The following is a 17936-nucleotide window of genomic DNA, read 5'->3' as shown; positions in this document are numbered from 1 at the left end:
TCTCGATAAAAGTGAATTTTATCGGGCTATCCGCGTAACACAAATTATACGTAAAAACTCAACGTTATGTCAATTTAAAAGAAACCGTTCGAACATAGAAAATCTAAAGTATAGCGTCAGAGTTTTATCATTTGTTTTCTATTAAACATTATAAACAAACTAAGGGTAGCTCTGTGTGTTAACTTTGATGCCTAAAGGGCCACACCACAGTCCAAATTCTTATAAAAACACATGACAAACAAAACAAAAAATACCATGCACATACAACTAATATATACGCAGCCAACCACTGACTCTGTCTTCTGCCTCTCTCAAACTTGACAGGAAACTTTAAGTAACTTAAAAAGACAGGGCAAGGATACAAGCGGCAAGGATTTATATTATTTAGTTTAGTTGAGAGATATATTACTGATCTGCAGCTGTAGAAGAGCAATCATTAGGCAGAATCTTTATCTAGGTAAAGTATATCTATTTGTTATTTATAATATGTAAATTAAAAATCGGAAACATTGCATTCGTTTAAGTTAAAAGGACGTGAAGTGGCAAACTTAACATATAATTTATATAAAAAACCAGTTGCGTTACAACCCTTGGTGTGGGCAACAAAAGTCTGTGTACTACCTGAATATGATTATAAAAATAAACATTGCTTACTTCAACGGTAGCAGGCGACACAGATCCTTATCGTAGACCTTCAGAGTGTCGTTTCTGGTGATATGCGGTGGGAAGATGGACCCATCAGATCCAGCAATGCTGTTACACTCGTCTGTTGCCCAATGTTGAAGGCTATCACGGTGGTTGTATCTCTCGATGATACCGTATTTTGTGATATCAGATGCGCCAGTGAACATTGTTACTGGATCCGGGGCTGTTCCGTTTTTCTGTTGATTTTATTATATATTTATATCAAAAAATATAATAACATTTCCGCACTGCACTGTAATATATGTATTTATAATTTCTGCACTCTCATGTGGCGGGCATAAATGTTTTTAATATACAATATTTCATAGGTGATAGGCATTCCGGCCATTTTACACAAATTATTGTTTCGCCTGCAACCTCGAACGTCGAACGTAGAGCTAATTGTATTCTAATAATATCAATATTAACACATTTTTTAATGTAAACTATTTGTAAAATGAACTGAATTGAAATTTTTTAGCTTTTCTCAATTCGACCTTCAACTACGAAATACAACCGTACATATTTGATCACGGTTAATAGCTGTACTACTGTATTTTTTAAGTTACTGTTAACAACTTAAAAGATCTTTTAAATGAATATATTAATATATTGGCAAGAAGCGTAAAAATATACCTCAAGTGGGTACTAGGTGCGAAAACTTGAATGAATTGTGAACAAAGACTAGTGAACAATTACAGCCTTTTAGCACCAGTATGTCAAATGTATACAATATTTAATTATTATTATTTTATAAGGATGTTTTAAGTTAGAATTCCATACAAATTCCTTTTACATGTTTTAATTTTGTGACTATAGTCATTCACAGTCAGTCACATCAAAAATTACATAATTTTGTATGGAATATAAATCTCCCCCTTAATGTTAGGCAAAACCAACTCACCCCATAGAATAGTCCAAATTCCTCATACGGCAGCTTCTGCTCTTTGGGCACGACATCCTTGGCCAGTTTGAGAAGCGGGTCTTCATAACCCCAAAGGAGTTGACCAACGGACACTTCTACGAATGGCTTAATCTTCAGAATGTCCATGATTGACGCCATGGCGAGACGGAGGAAACGCGCCGCGTGCTTCGATTGAGAGGTGGCACTCTGAAAGAGAAAATTAATATCACAGAATCTTTTGTATACATTAAAATATATTCACAACAGGTGGAAATGTTATTTTTTGATGATTATTATTTTTATTTTGTATGTTTTGTTAGTAATAAATAATTCAAAACACGTTTTACAAATCCTTCGTTGTTTAGCATAACAGCTCTATAATGTATTTTTAGTCGAAATTATTTTTCTTTACTACATATTGCCTGGAGACATCGCTTGTTGGTGGCTCTCAAAAGCTGGCTGTTGTCTTTTTTTTATCAACTACAACGTCTATAGAAGAGAGAACGACTTTATATGAATTACAATCTATAATAAGTTTAATATGTCATGTCATGTCATATGTTGACTTCAAATACCAATACATAGCTTAGACTAAGATAATTATAATAACGTGTCTACGTGTTCTATAATGTTTTTCATTGTGGAATCGTAAGCCTGTTGCGTCATAGTTAATTTTACGAATGCAACAATATATCAAAATATATATATATATATATATATGATATATTTTGGGTTTTTTATCCGCCGTTCAATTGACAGCCAGAATGATATTCATTTGTTCAAACAGCTAGGCAAAAGAACTTAAATCGATGACGTTACGTAACTTGTCTATCCAAACTGTCAATAAAGCCTCGGTAAAGAACAAGTTTGATAATGTTTTCCAAAGTTTACTAAAAATAGTATGGGAAAGTGTAGAGGCACTAACAGTAAGCATAAGAACACAAACACAAACATTTTAAATATATTTCAGCTTTTTTATTTCTGTCAAATGGCCTAAGCGTTAGCCAGCCAGTTTATTAAATGTTGTAAACAAATGCTACGGCTGGATATAATTTAGGACGCTAGTTAAACAGCGCTGTTTAGTTAAGAGTAACGATTGAACGGCTAATTAAGCTAGTTGGCTGCGACATATATTGTAGTATCACGTTTGCTGCAACTTTTAAGTACTCTCAATAGTTTTGTTCCAATTCTATGAAATCGCAGGTGAGCTTTGCACTAAATACGTTAGTCACGAAGTAGGTATAATAAATTTAATAAAAAGGTACAAATGATCATATTAAATTTATATAAAAATAATAGTAAATAGCCTTTATTTCCAAAACTTAATTAAGAACATTGTATTTTCATTTATATACTACTACTAAAAATTACTTTTAACAGTAAGTAAAATACAAAGTAACATTTAGGCACTATCATATGCTTGAATTATCATTTTTTGGTTTGTTCACCGTTGGACATAGGCCAACTACATCCAGTTCCACTCGTGCCGTGGGCTGGCGCCAGGTAACTTTTCGACATTGGTTTTATTATCTGAGGGTCTAAACTCAAGAAGTCGACGGTGTGAAGAGAAAAGACAAATTACGAAGCAAACAGAAATCTGAGGTCCAGACTTCGACTGTTGTAGCGCCACTGATTTTGTTAAACTAAAAGAAAATCAAAACACGCCGTCATACAGGTTGCGGAAGAAAAAAATTATACTCTTTAGAGTTTTATACGGTATCAGTATTACAAATTTCGAACAAATTTGTGTTTATAGAAGACGACATTGATAAACTATAAAACAAAATACATAAATATATTACGCAGTACCCATCGTAGTTAGTAAAATTATTACTTAATAAGCCACTGAATTGTAAGTGACACGATAATTGACCACAGAAACCGGCAATTTAAATGTCGTCACGGTAAGCAGGAAATATTAAATTTACTCTAGGTCACACATGAATTTCCTTAGCTTTTTGTTTACAGTCCCAAATTACATTCGATGTCTCAATAATAAAAATACTGCGTATTTAGTTATGCTATATCATTATTTAAAATTTGAAAAAAATAAAAATTTATATAAACAAAACTGGACAGACATTTTGCCTCAATCCCACCTAATGTTAACTGAGATATGGCCTATTGGAGGGCACGCCTGTCCAGGAGTTACCTGTTTAACCGATGCTTGAATGAATCCATATCCTGTCTAGGGAATATGGAAGGAGTTCCCTCCGTTGAGGAATAAATCATTCTACTATAATTATATAATGTAAACTTCATATTACGTCTTTAGACATTTTAACAGTATTTGAACTGTCTAGAACTTCCTAAATTATGGAACCAGGTGCACTGCGAATTCCTTTGAACCTTACGCCGTGTCGTCGTCATTAGTAGTATGTTAATATTGTCAATCATTCACACAACCTCGGAAAGTATAACCTTAAAAGGTTTTTCTTACCGATCTGGTCGGCCTCACTTAATGAGACAAAAGTGAAGGCTTTATAGAATTAACGTCGATGAATACCTAGATTACATGTCTAAAGGATTATGTTTTTATCGTAAGGGCGGTTATTAAAATCTTCAGTTTACTGCGTCGTATTTTGAGGCCTTTAAGGTAATATCTCACAAAACTTTTTTCTTTATAGGCCTTCTGTTCACACACGGAGTTTTGGATAATGCATAGCGGTTGCGTCACGATGTTTTCCTTCTCTGTATGAGCGAGTTAGTGGCCAATATATCAATCTAGAGAATTAATGAACTCAAGGGTTTCCAATTTTGATTAAGAAGAGACGTAAGAGTACTTCAGTTTAAAGAATGCAAGTGAAGCACTCAAAACACCAGACCAGTTTTTCCCGACGTGAGGCCTACGCCTTATTAGGGGGGCAATTAAGTTTATTAAAATTATTTGGATTTTGAATATCGGCTTTTCTTTACAATTTCCTAATAATTTCTTACTAAAACCTATCATTAAACTTTATTAAGTGAAAAATTTCAATTTTTTATTTAAAAAATTACGTGTTTGTGGCATAAGAATCTTCGAAAGGCTAAGGTCCTAATAGGTTGGGAAACACTGCTGTAGACAAAATATATTTTATATAAATAATTGTACGGTTAAATAAAAAGCTTCAGCAAAATGTAATCCTGTTAATTTGTCATTTAATTTTCATTTCTAATTAAAACCATGTTATCATGGCAACGATTGAAAAAGCCAATAGGCACATAATTTACCGTTAAGATGGTGCGTGTCTTTGAACTTTACACTGCGCATATTAAACGCTTTATAGCTTATATCGAGTTATTTCACCTTTATTTAAATCTAGTTTTGTTGTTAGAAAGAGACGTCCAATACTGTTTTGTCTCTATATTATTAAATTAGGCAATGATTATCGTCTGGAAAATGACGTTTTTATATATATTATATATTGTTACGAGCTAGGGGATCGGATAGAAAATGCCGTGGATTTCTTCAAGGGTTTATTTATTGGTAAATCAAATGAGGAATTTATGGGCACAAATTAATAGCAGAAATGCACTTATAGCACACAAAAACAATCACTTATTACTTCACTTATGCACACTTCACACAGTACTTTATCACTTATATTCACTTATATTCACTTTTATCGCTTCGGTGTTTCGCTCTTGTAATCGCATTCAAAACTAAGTGACTAGTCGCGTTTCGGCTCGCTTATATATCCCTGGGAATAATTCTAAACAATATTCGAGAACTTTCTAGGCGGGCTTGCTACTGAGTAGCGATTGCACAATTCTAGAACGTTCGCACTCTTTGTCTCTTTCGCACGTTGCTCCGTCCTTGTCGTACGGCGTTCTAGAGTGCTCGTCTAGTTTCGAGAAAGTTCTGATCTTCTCTCTCTCTCTCTCGTATCATTTCGTCCTTGTCTCACACCTAGAAAGTTCTGTCTAGAATATTCCTTCATCAAAGGGGTATAACTAGGCCTGAAAACGCCTGAAAACGGGTCTCCTGAAAACTGCACCACTCGACTACACATGTTCTGAAACTGACTGAAAAAATGTTTCAGCTTCCTGAAAACTAGGGTAACATTATAGAAATTACAATTAACTAATATGTGATTGAGCCTCTCCTGAAACGGTCAGAAATCATATTTCAGCCTGCTGAAAAGTTCTCTAACTAGTGGAAAAATCTAGAAACATTGTAGTCGACCCGTCTTCGTAACACTACCCCCTCCTTAGACATGCTCGTCCCGAGCATCATTACTCCCTTTATAGGTGGCCATTATCTTTTCCCATCGAGTCTGCGGATCCTTAACAGCTGCACAAGCTCTACATTTCTTGATCCAGTCTTCTACATCTTCACGATAATGTATCCAATAAAACATTTCCTTAACCTTCATAAGAGTCCGTTTTACTCCTAAATGTCCACTAGACAAGTCACTATGACACATTTCTAATATGTCGCGAACCTTGAATCTTGGCACAACAAACTGCAAATGATCGCCTTGAGCATTTTTCAATTTGCGACATAACACTCCATTATGTAGAACTAAACTATCCCATTGAGCCCAGTAACTCTTAGTAGTGGTACTTGTTGATGCAACTTTACACCATTGTGGCTTGACAGCTGAAGATTTCATCCAGTCCAGAATTGGTTTAATGTCAGAATCTTGATGTTGCTCTTCCTGAATTAATTTACCACACCAATCTGGACTAATCGTATCCGTTCTTAGTATCCTCACTGGTTCATTATCCCTTCCATCCTCTTCGTTAACTTTATCGCACGGTCCTTGAGACACATCATCTGAACTCCTTAGCTCTCTTTCATGAATAGATAACATGTCAGAAAATTTCTTTAATTGTCCCTCTGCGTTTGATAGAAGTATTGACAGGGCTTCCTTATAGTTATCCAGAACTGTTCGAACTGCGTTCCACTCTTGTTGATTACTAGCCTGTCCGTCCACATTGATTACTCTACAGGCGTCATAACTACTTTTTGAAGAGTTGCCTTTAAAACAAACTTCCTGCTCTCCACACTTGAACATTCCCTTTTCCAGATCTATCTTACACTTATAATACTTCATGAAGTCTAATCCGATTATGCAGTCATCTACTATGTCGGCAAGAACAACCTTGTGTCTGTATAAACTTCCACCAATCTTGAAGGTTGCGATACCTTCTCCCCGGTCGGTTATGCGCTGACCTGTTGCCGTAACAAGCTGTACAATTCCTCTAGAAGGGCTTTTATAAAATGTCTTCAAAAGCTGGTATCTGATCACTGTACGTGAAGCTCCTGTATCAAGTGTCAGATCACACTTAGTGCCATTGACTTCTCCTTCGATAACTAAGGTATTCCCACGTCTAACCTTCACATCACCTCGGAAGTCTTTCTTAGGGCACGAAAACCTCATGTGCCCTACTTCCCCACAGATATAACAGGTTGGCCCTCGTTGACCATTAGCTTTTTCCGTGATAGCCCTAATGCGGTAAGGTTGAGGGTCTTTCCGAATTGCCTCCACCTCCAACGCATGGGCTAGAGCATCCTTAAGTTCCTTATGGTGACCAAGGTTCACAGCTATTCGAATTTCACGGTCTCGAATACCGTCGACAAAAGCTTGAACCAACATCTTATCTGCAACATCTGGTGAGGATGCGTAGGCCTTCCTTACCAGCTTCTCTATTTCTAGTCCCCATTTTTGCAAACTTTCATTTGTCTGCTGTATTCTATCCTTCAATTGAGCCCTGTAAACGTGTTCTAAATGTGCGTCTCCATACCGTGATTCCAGGGCATCTAGCAGTTGCTTCAACGTCACCTTACCTTTCTTGGTATCTAATATGGAGAGGGCTTCGTCTCGCAATCCCAGAATAAGGGCGGTAACAGCTTGATCGTCAGTCCACCCGTTTGACTCTGCTACAGTCTCAAACTGCGGCTTGTACGCGCCCCAAGAAGATGTACCATCAAAGGGAGGCACTTTCACATTTCCAGGTGGTGCTACAGTCGTGACAACACCAGAGGTCTTCAGGCATTGGATTTCATTTTCTAATCCAAGGATACGTTTATCCTGCTTGGATAGCTTACAATCCATATTAGATTCCAAATTCTCGATCTTTTCATCTACCTGTATTTTCAGGTCACAAAGTTTTTCTCCTATTCGGCGAGCCTGCTCCTCTTGACGTCGTGCCTGCTCCTCTATCATGCGACGTGTCTGAGCCTGTTCTTCCATCATTTGGCGTGTATGTTCGTCTTGACGGCGTGCCTGTTCTTCTTGACGGCGTGCCTGTTCTTCCATCATTTGTTTTGTCTGTTCTTCCTGACGGCGTGCCTGTTCTTCTTGACGGCGTGCCTGTTCTTCTTGACGGCGTGCCTGTTCTTCCTGTCGGCATGCCTGTTCTTCTTGCCGGCGTGTCTGTTCTTCAATCATTTGGCGTGTCTGTTCTTCCTGACGGCGTGCCTGTTCTTCAATCATTTGGCGTGTCTGTTCTTCCTGACGGCGTGCCTGTTCTTGCTAACGGCGTGCCTGTTCTTCCTGACGGCGTGCCTGTTCTTCCATCATTTGTCGTGTCTGTTCTTCTTGACGGCGTGCCTGTGCTTCCATCATTTGCTGCAGAGCAAGGAGGATGTTGCCATCGTTACTTTCACCCATCCCGCGGTTCGCATCGAAACTTTGTCGCCGGGCGGCGTCGCGTGCTGATTGCGCCCTTGTCTGCACTCCCTCCGCAGCTGAAGACTCTGCCACAGACTCCTCTTGATTCTCCCTTGGAGTAATTGGCATGTTTCTATCCCACTTCTGACACCAAAATGTTACGAGCTAGGGGATCGGATAGAAAATGCCGTGGATTTCTTCAAGGGTTTATTTATTGGTAAATCAAATGAGGAATTTATGGGCACAAATTAATAGCAGAAATGCACTTATAGCACACAAAAACAATCACTTATTACTTCACTTATGCACACTTCACACAGTACTTTATCACTTATATTCACTTATATTCACTTTTATCGCTTCGGTGTTTCGCTCTTGTAATCGCATTCAAAACTAAGTGACTAGTCGCGTTTCGGCTCGCTTATATATCCCTGGGAATAATTCTAAACAATATTCGAGAACTTTCTAGGCGGGCTTGCTACTGAGTAGCGATTGCACAATTCTAGAACGTTCGCACTCTTTGTCTCTTTCGCACGTTGCTCCGTCCTTGTCGTACGGCGTTCTAGAGTGCTCGTCTAGTTTCGAGAAAGTTCTGATCTTCTCTCTCTCTCTCTCGTATCATTTCGTCCTTGTCTCACACCTAGAAAGTTCTGTCTAGAATATTCCTTCATCAAAGGGGTATAACTAGGCCTGAAAACGCCTGAAAACGGGTCTCCTGAAAACTGCACCACTCGACTACACATGTTCTGAAACTGACTGAAAAAATGTTTCAGCTTCCTGAAAACTAGGGTAACATTATAGAAATTACAATTAACTAATATGTGATTGAGCCTCTCCTGAAACGGTCAGAAATCATATTTCAGCCTGCTGAAAAGTTCTCTAACTAGTGGAAAAATCTAGAAACATTGTAGTCGACCCGTCTTCGTAACAATATGTTTTTTTAGTAGTTGCTAAGATCAGCAACTACTGATATGAATTGAACTTTGTTCGGTCCAAGTCCTCAAAAGACTTGTTGGATCCCTGGAATATATATCCTATAGACTTTCTGAATATCATATTTTTCAATTAATACCAGTAGCTCCTATTTTATTACAGCATAGGGGGGCCAATGGGACGCCTAAAAAGAGCAGTCGTGGCAGCCCATGGACACTCATTTTATTGTGTCCATTGCTGGCTTTTGAGGGAGAACTACGCTATTTTGTTTGATTGTTGGAGATCTTATCTCCCAAGGAGGTAGGAGGAGATCCCTCCTTGGGGATTCCTTGCCAACGGGATTCGATTCCACAGTTCGCTGGTAGTTGATAATCAGCGCATAACAAAACAGACGCCTGAGTTTATAATACAGATTTATTGATACATAATCTTAAGTAGAAAAGAAGAAGGTGGAAACACAAACTGGACATAGTTTTTCTGTCCACCAAACATATTTAATTAATTAACTTATATACTTAGGCCAGTGACATAAACTATAACATTATAACCATGAAACCATTAAAATTTCACGTAAAACGTCACAAACCAATTGAAATATTGACGTTTCGCAGATAGCCGATGCAAGAAACCTGTTCTTGAATTGATGATTTATATAGCGAAAGACGAAATCATCATTGTATTCACAAAAATAATTAATTATAAATAATATATATATTGTTACGAAGACGGCTCGACTGTAATGTTTCTAAATTTTTTCACTAGTTAGAGAACTTTTCAGCAGGCTGTAATATGATTTCTGACCGTTTCAGGAGAGGGTCAATCACATATTAGAGAATTGTAATTTCCATAATGTTACCCTAGTTTTCAGGAACATGAAACCTTTTTTCAGTCTGTTTCAGAACATGTGTAGTCGAGTAGTGCCGTTTTCAGATTTTCAGATCAGATCAGATTCCGTTTCTAGACCAAACTTTCTAGGTGTGAGACAAGGACGAAATTATAAGAGAGAGAGAGAGAGAAGATCAGAACTTTCTCGAAACTAGACTGAGCACTCTAGAACGCCGTACGACAAGGACGGAGCAACGTGCGAAAGAGACAAAGAGTACGGACGTTCTAGAATTGGGCAATCGCTACTCAGTAGCTATCCCGCCTAGAGAGTTCTCGAATATTGTTTAGAATTATTCCTAGGGATATATAAGCGAGCCGAAACGCGACTACTAAACTTTAGTTTTGAATGCGATAACAAGAGAGAAACACCGAAGCGATAAAGTGCGAATAAAGTGAATAAGTGATTGTTTTTGTGTGCTATAAGTGCATTTCTGTAATTAATTTGTGCCCATAATTTCCTCATTGAATTTTCAAGAAATAAACCCTTGAATAAATCCACGGCATTTTCTATCCGATCCCCTAGCTCGTAACAATATAATAGAAAAACTAAATGAATTGAAACATCGATAGCAGATAGCAGTTTTAATACAGGATATTATAATTTTCATAAAAAGATATATATGTATATGTAAACATCCAGGTTCGTTAATCTATTGTAATGTGGTGTCATATTTTTTTTCGTTTATTAGCTATTAGCAGTATCATTTTGAATGTACAGGAAACATATGGAAGGCAGAACGATCTCGTCTTTAATAACTTTACTTAATTATTGTTTAAGTAATAACAGTTAATATAATGACTGTTTTAATTTAAACAGTACAATGAATGAGACGTATTTTTTTTAAAACGGTCGTTTATGTAACTTAATTGGCATGACAAAGGTGATTTTACAAAATATAAGTACTTAGATATTACATAATATGTGTTTAAGTATAATTATAGGGTATTTACGTAGTAATAGCAGTATTGGCTTAGTTGTGCGAGCGTCTTTCATTCCTGGGATCGTAGGATCGAGCCCCGGCTGTGGACCTACGGTCTATGTGTGCATAAAACACTCGTTCGTACGGTGAAGGAAAACATCGTGATGAAACCGGCATGCCTGAGACTCAAAAAGTTGACGGTTTCACGTACAGAAGGTGGACCTACATGCCTATTAGAAAAGATCACGGAACAGATTCAGAAATCTGAAGCTCAGACCTAAAATCTTGTAACTATTGGTATGAATGGCCATCCACCAGTGTCACATAGAAAAACAAATATAAAATTTATAAATAAATAGATAATACCAAACATAAAATATGGCGGCACCTTGATTTTTCCAATTAAGACGGTAGTTCACTTTTATTAATATAAAATAGAAAACATCAGCTGTGCGCGCGTTTAACTCTTTTATAAAAATTGTGTATTGAAGTCGGTCTGAACTAACTAAGAATTTAAACATTAAACGATAATATTCGTGGAGAATTTTTAGAATACGACTTACAGACAAAAGGTTTAAACTTTAACTAGCACAAATGGAAACTATGAAAAACTCATAACAAACTAAAATCACTTACCAACATAGGTATGTTTGGAACTACTACGGAGTCGTCGTCGGGTCCAGCACTAAGCTCAGGCATGAAGGTATACGTCCGGTGGTAGTAAAATGTCAATGTCCCATTGTCGTTGTCAGTAATATTCATTTTCTCCCATTCTTCGCTGTGAAAAGTAATTTTAAATTATTATTTTATGACATCTAAATATTGTTCTAGCACCTACTAATAATTATACATTATTTATCTGCCATGATACATAAGATGGCATTGCAAAGAACAATAAAATCAGCATTCATGTCAAAATAGAATTTAAAAAAATATATAACGTTATAATCATACGTCAGTATGTCAAAAACCTGAAATATAAATAACCTATCCAGACACTTTTGTATGTTTGATGTTTCAATATCCGATCTAAAGTCGCGCGGTACAAAAACCCATCTAATAATGGGGATCATTGACTCTATGGGTGATGTATGTATTATCCATGTTCTGCCAAACTTTAATTAAATCCGCGATATCGAGTAATTTTAGAATCGCTTAGTGGTCATTACCATTATTATCAGCTACATGTAGAGGTCATCCACAATCACCTTACATTTACAGTACATTAAAATGCAGAAAACTACAATAATTACTTGCACGCTACAGCTTGATTGTTCTGTCATTAGCGTAGGTCATAAGTCAAGACTTATTATTGGGTGGGGATCAAGGTAGTTGGACAATGCCATGACTATTTTTCACTTATACGTTTCAGAAGATATTTTAAATTTACCAAGAAATTATATAATAATAATTGTCTTTTTGCTGTTTATTTATATACTACAGAAGAGGATGGAGGAAAAGGAAAGAAGTAAGGTAGAGACAGGTTTAAAATTAATAATAAAGGAAAAGAGAATGAGAAAAATGAATGTACGCTTGATACTTTAATCAACACGCGTGAGCCAACGATAATCTTTTATTTATAGCGGCCCATCTAATGTGATACCGCCGGTACATGAAAACTTACACTTCCAGAAAGCTCACAAGGCTTAAAATTAGTAAACTCTATTTATGAATTACCCTGAGTCGAATTAGTTCGGAAAACTTTAGTGGACAGCTAGTTCCACACGCGGTTGAGTGCTTTAACAACGCTCTTTTGTTAAAACATATTGTATTCTCTCAGCTAGCCTTCATACACCTATAAGTTATTAAACTTGTTTTAGTGTCATAAATAGTGTTTAGTATACATCAAACAGTGGGCAAAGTAGTACAAAAGTAAACTAGTATTTCCGTTTACCGATAACAGTTTAGAAAATAAAATATTACCAGTTATACTGTAAATACATTGATCTTTAACCCTAACTGGTGAAAATATTGTTGTGAGCGAGACGGCAAGTCAATTAACATAGCAATGCGAATAGATTTCTTCGACAAGATACTCAAGATTCTTAGAAATTCTTACGTCAATCATTTTCTTATGGTGTCTTAATGCGAATTGCGACGGCATAATGTTTTTTACTAATTTAGTGTCCTTCGTAAACCTTCTTATAAGTTTTAAGCGTATCTCAAAGTAAGGCAAACTAAATAAAACAAAAATTTGTTCGTGTACTAGTGTACACACGTAAGAAGTGAAGATTCTTTATGACCTTATTTTTTCGAAAAATCTCCTATATACATACAACTTTACAGAAATTGGTTGTATAAAGTTAATTTTTTTTTTGGCTTTTATTATAATAGACATGAATACAATTATTTCACTTTACCTTATTACTACTAAGACTATTATAGAATTTCATTAATTGTAATAGAATTATTAGTTATATTATTAAAATTATTACAATCATTGTTATCGTTATTGTATATTTTTGTTTTTAAGGACTTCGAAGCAACCGTGGTAGGGACAAGAAAAAGATAGCGGGTAACGGAAAAATGTGACGGGTAACCGACAAATGTGACGGTAATTTTTTTACATCGCCAATAAAGAAGTTTCATTCATTTCAAAAACTAAAAGATAAATCAATAGCTCTATAAACATTTTCAGATCTCAGATTTCTGTATATGTTTCTGTTACATGATCATTTGTCAATCTATTAGTCAAGTGCCTGAGACACACCGTCGACTTTTCTGGTCCAATTATGTTTTCTCGCGATGTTTTCACTTCACCCTTCACCGTTCGAGCGAATGTTAAACGTGCACATAGAAAGAAAGTCTATTGGTGCACAGTCGGGATCGAACCTACGACCTCACACATGTGAGTCACACGCTGAAGTCACTAACTAAAAACTAATCAGTTATTTTTCATTAAGACATTGCACTGTTCTTATATAATCATTATCCATTAAAAAATAATGCAAAATTATGAGTACGGATTGTAAAAACCTCTCAAACGAATGAATGACGTTGTATGGAGTCTAGCACATTTAAGGCAGATACACAAATTACAGTATCTTACCATATCATTTTATATGTTAAATTATGTATTACTATAGTGTCTTTAAATTATATATTAAGACTAGTGGACCCGACAGGCGTCATCATATTTCAAGTGGTTAGGAGATAAAAAAGTATGGAATTTGTAAATCTAAATCACAAATTTTGTATACAAAAGAAATCACTCAAATTGGTTCAGCGGTTTGAGAGGAATTCAGTGACATACAAACGAACAGTAGAAATATATATATATATATAAAGATAAGGTCAAAGATAAACGATAACAATTTAGATTAACATTAATCGATCCATCAAGTTAGTTTTATGTGACAGGTTATATAAAATATGACCTACATAATAATATTATATCAAAGTCTCAATTTACATACGTTACCCGCATGTAAATAATGCAATTTATACGTAATAAAATTATACCTAGCCTGTATACATGAATGTTATATTTTAAGCCTAACCGGAGTTAAAGTGTCTCATTTGCCACATTTATAACTTCGCCAATTCGACAAATTCTTAAAAGGCCAGCAACGCACTCGCGAGTGCTCTGGCAATGCGCTCTGCCTATTTTTTAATAGAATTAAAAAATAGGCAGAGCGCATTCTATTAAAAAATATAACATTTCGTGATTAAATAAACTGATCGGTATTCTAATATTAGGTCCTTACATATGAAATTGGCGTTTTGTATGGGAGGAACAAAAAGTCGAATATTTTTAAATATAATATATTTAATTAATCAAAGTATGAACCATTGTTTTCTATGCACTTTTGCCATCTCATAGATAGTTCATTGATCTCTTTACTAAAAAAAACCAGTCGGAGAGGAATCAATAAAATCTGTGAAGGCGATTTGGACTGCCCCATCAGAGTTAAATTTTTTCCCTTGCAAGAAGTTGTCCAAATTTCGAAAAAAATGGTAATCTGTTGGAGCAAGGTCCGGGAAGTACGGAGGATGTCTTAGAAATTCCAATTGAAGCTCGTCTAATTTGGTAGCCGTCTGTTGTGCAGTGTGTGGTCTAGCGTTGTCGTGAAGTAGCAGTGGCGTGGAGCGATTGACCAGCCTAGGTTGTTTAGCCGCTAGCTTTTCCATCATGGTTTGCAATTGCTGACAATAGACATCAGCCGTAATAGTCTGGCCAGATTTGAGAAAACTGCAATGAACAATACCGGCACTAGTCCACCAAACGCTTACAAGTAACTTTTTTGGGGTTAATTTTCGCTTGGGGCAGGATTTGGCTGGCTGGCCAGGATCCAACCATTGCGCTGAGCGCTTCCGATTATCGTAAAGAAACCATTTTTCATCACAGGTAATGATTCGGTTTAAAATACCTTCATTATTGTGCCGGTTCAGTAATGTAACGCAGCAGTCGACGCGCGTTTGCCGGTTTGCTTCAGTCAATTCGTGAGGTACCCACCTTTCAAGCTTTTTAATCTTCCCAATTTGCTTCAAGTGAATTAAAACAGTTTTATCACTAACACCGCAGCCTGCAGCTAACTCGGACGTGGTTTGTGATGGATCCGCTTCTACAATAGCCTTCAATACTTCATTATCAACTTGGGTCTCAGGCCGTCCACGGGGCTTGTTCTGCAGGTCGATATTTCCAGAACGAAAACGTTGGAACCAAAAACGAGCTGTGTTTTCTTTTGCAACATGACCGCCATACACATCATTCACCCTTCGAGTCGTTTCCGCAGCACTAGTGCCACGGCGGAACTCGTACTCGTAAATAATGCGATACTTTAAGTTTTCCATTTTGTAAAATGAGTGACGCAAACAGAAAAAAAACAAATGAATGACGGTCATCGAAGCACAAATACATGAGTAAATAGCTGTACAAATTTGAATTTGAAATTCTTAACCAAAGAGGAGGTATTTGAGGTCAAAGTGGCCAGTACGACAAAACGCCAATTTCATACGTAAGGACCTAATATACCAATAAGTTTTTCTTCAAGCGATTACGAGGGTCATACTTCCGATAAACGTGTTGACATACGAAAGTTATACTAGCACTAAGTCTAAAGGTCCTGACTCTTACCTTAGGTCTTAGCTTCAGAATTTCCGTGTCTATTTTCCGTATTAATTTATTATTACTAACAAGTCTGTGTTAAACACTCGTACATTATATAACTTACGAGTAAACGTATGGTCCCAATTCGTCCAAGATGGGTTTCGATCCATTGTTAAGAAACTCGTCAGCATTGGTAACATTGTACACGTATACTCGTACGAAGGGCCGCACTGGAGGATGTGCCCACCAGTCGAAAGTCATCGACCCAGGGCGAAGAACCAGCTCCTAGAACAGAAAAAAATCATATTATAGTTTTTCCATAATTCATTACATTTCATAAGGAGCCAGGTGTAACGTTTGCAGCACCAGCAGTGCATCCGGTGAACAGTGGTCGCTGGTGACATTCTCTTATCTCGGAGGCTCACTTGTAGGCATTGCGTCAGCGGAGTAAGTAAAATAAAATTTGGAGAGTTTCTTGCCAGTTTCTTTAATCTTATCTACGCCTCAATTTGGGAATGTACTTTTAGAGACACTTGACGTTTGTAAGTGAACGATACCTTCTCTTATTAAACTAAACCAAATTACTCGAACGACTTGTGCTTTGATATGTAGGAGTAAACTCCTGGAGTTGCAACGAATATTTTTTTTATTTTATTGATAAAAGCTTGCCAACGCTCGGCACACTGATACATTGGTAAATGAACAACAAAATACAATTTTTAATGTGACAAGCACTTATAGGCGATCATGACATACCCGATGAGATCATACAAATATTAAACAAATAATTTAAATTACATAAATAAATATCGATTTTAATCCAGAGCAAGCTCTGTTTTAAAATGCTCAATCTGGACATCGGTGAGTATTGACCAAAACGCGTTCTTCGGACAGGAGGAGCAAATGGAATGATGAGATGCTTGGGATTACGATGACTTATAGCAGTATTGATACCACACCATATCATTAAAATAGGTCTGATATTTACAATGAAAAGAAGCCATTCGATAATATCATATTGAAACATTTAGCAAATACTTAATAAGTTAAAAATGTTACTTATGAAAATAATTTTGTATAAAAAAATATTGCTCAACATAATCGGATAAAATCTGTTAAAAAAAAATCGCAATTACACCGTGAAATATCCGAGAATTTTATGACGAAAGCTCGTGGGACCGTTGATAATCGTCTAACCTTAACCCAGATATCACGTTATTCTAACTCTATCACGCGGCTTTATTGATACCTATCTGTCTGTTAATAGTTCTGTTCTATCTTATAAAGATAGTATTATATAAACAAGAACTTCACATTTAAAGAAAACTTCGTAAACGAATAAAAATGCATTTTATATAACATTGAGCTCGACTTTAAGTTGCCTTTCGCTAACGACGATTGCTCAACACTCGAAACGTCAATGTAAATAATGTTAATTACATTTATATCCATTTAAGAATCAACGTTTACAATTGTATAAAATAATTAGATTTAGAAGATTCACAAAGATTAGTAGCATTAGTACAATATAATATAATAATAATAGTGTGTTATGGAATATAATGTATTGTGCATTGTATACTCTTTAATTATATTTAAAGTGAGCTAATTAATTACTTAAAATTGTACGATAAATCGAGTTAGTGACCTCACCGCATATGTAACTAATATACTAACTTTTATACAATATAATATAACAAGAAAATCTGTGCGTGTTTTTTCGTAAAAAGACAGATGGCACGAGAAACTAAAGTGAAAATTTTGTTTGAATTTCTGACAATATTGTCTTATATATGTCGCAGTAAATTAAACGTCGATATTCAATCAAGTCGCTAGCATTTTGATTTAAATAAAGCAGCGTTCGAAAACGTTTAACTATCTGTCTAAACGAAAGCCAGCGTGTTGATTAACAATATAAAACCAGACTCCGCTATGATTATTTCATTTGTTATTGTCATTTC

The 17936-nt window shown here is 36.2% G+C and overlaps 1 protein-coding gene across 2 annotated transcripts in view; it reads right to left on the bottom strand.

Moving 5' to 3' along the window:
• The window catches only part of LOC123717038 (scavenger receptor class B member 1), a 71119-nt gene that overhangs the window by 13473 nt on the left and 39710 nt on the right, over positions 1 to 17936 (bottom strand). For both annotated transcript variants that reach the window (XM_045672791.1, XM_045672792.1), the window contains 4 exons: positions 16100 to 16260; positions 11562 to 11703; positions 1589 to 1795; positions 655 to 881 (listed from right to left, as the gene is read on the bottom strand). In XM_045672791.1, the coding sequence (XP_045528747.1) occupies positions 655 to 881; positions 1589 to 1795; positions 11562 to 11703; positions 16100 to 16260 (737 nt within the window). The remainder of the gene's footprint in view (positions 1 to 654; positions 882 to 1588; positions 1796 to 11561; positions 11704 to 16099; positions 16261 to 17936) is intronic.

The sequence above is a fragment of the Pieris brassicae genome, chromosome 12, assembly GCF_905147105.1.
Source record: "Pieris brassicae chromosome 12, ilPieBrab1.1, whole genome shotgun sequence".
NCBI lineage: Eukaryota > Metazoa > Arthropoda > Insecta > Lepidoptera > Pieridae > Pieris > Pieris brassicae.
This window is presented reverse-complemented; position numbering and strand designations above follow the sequence as displayed.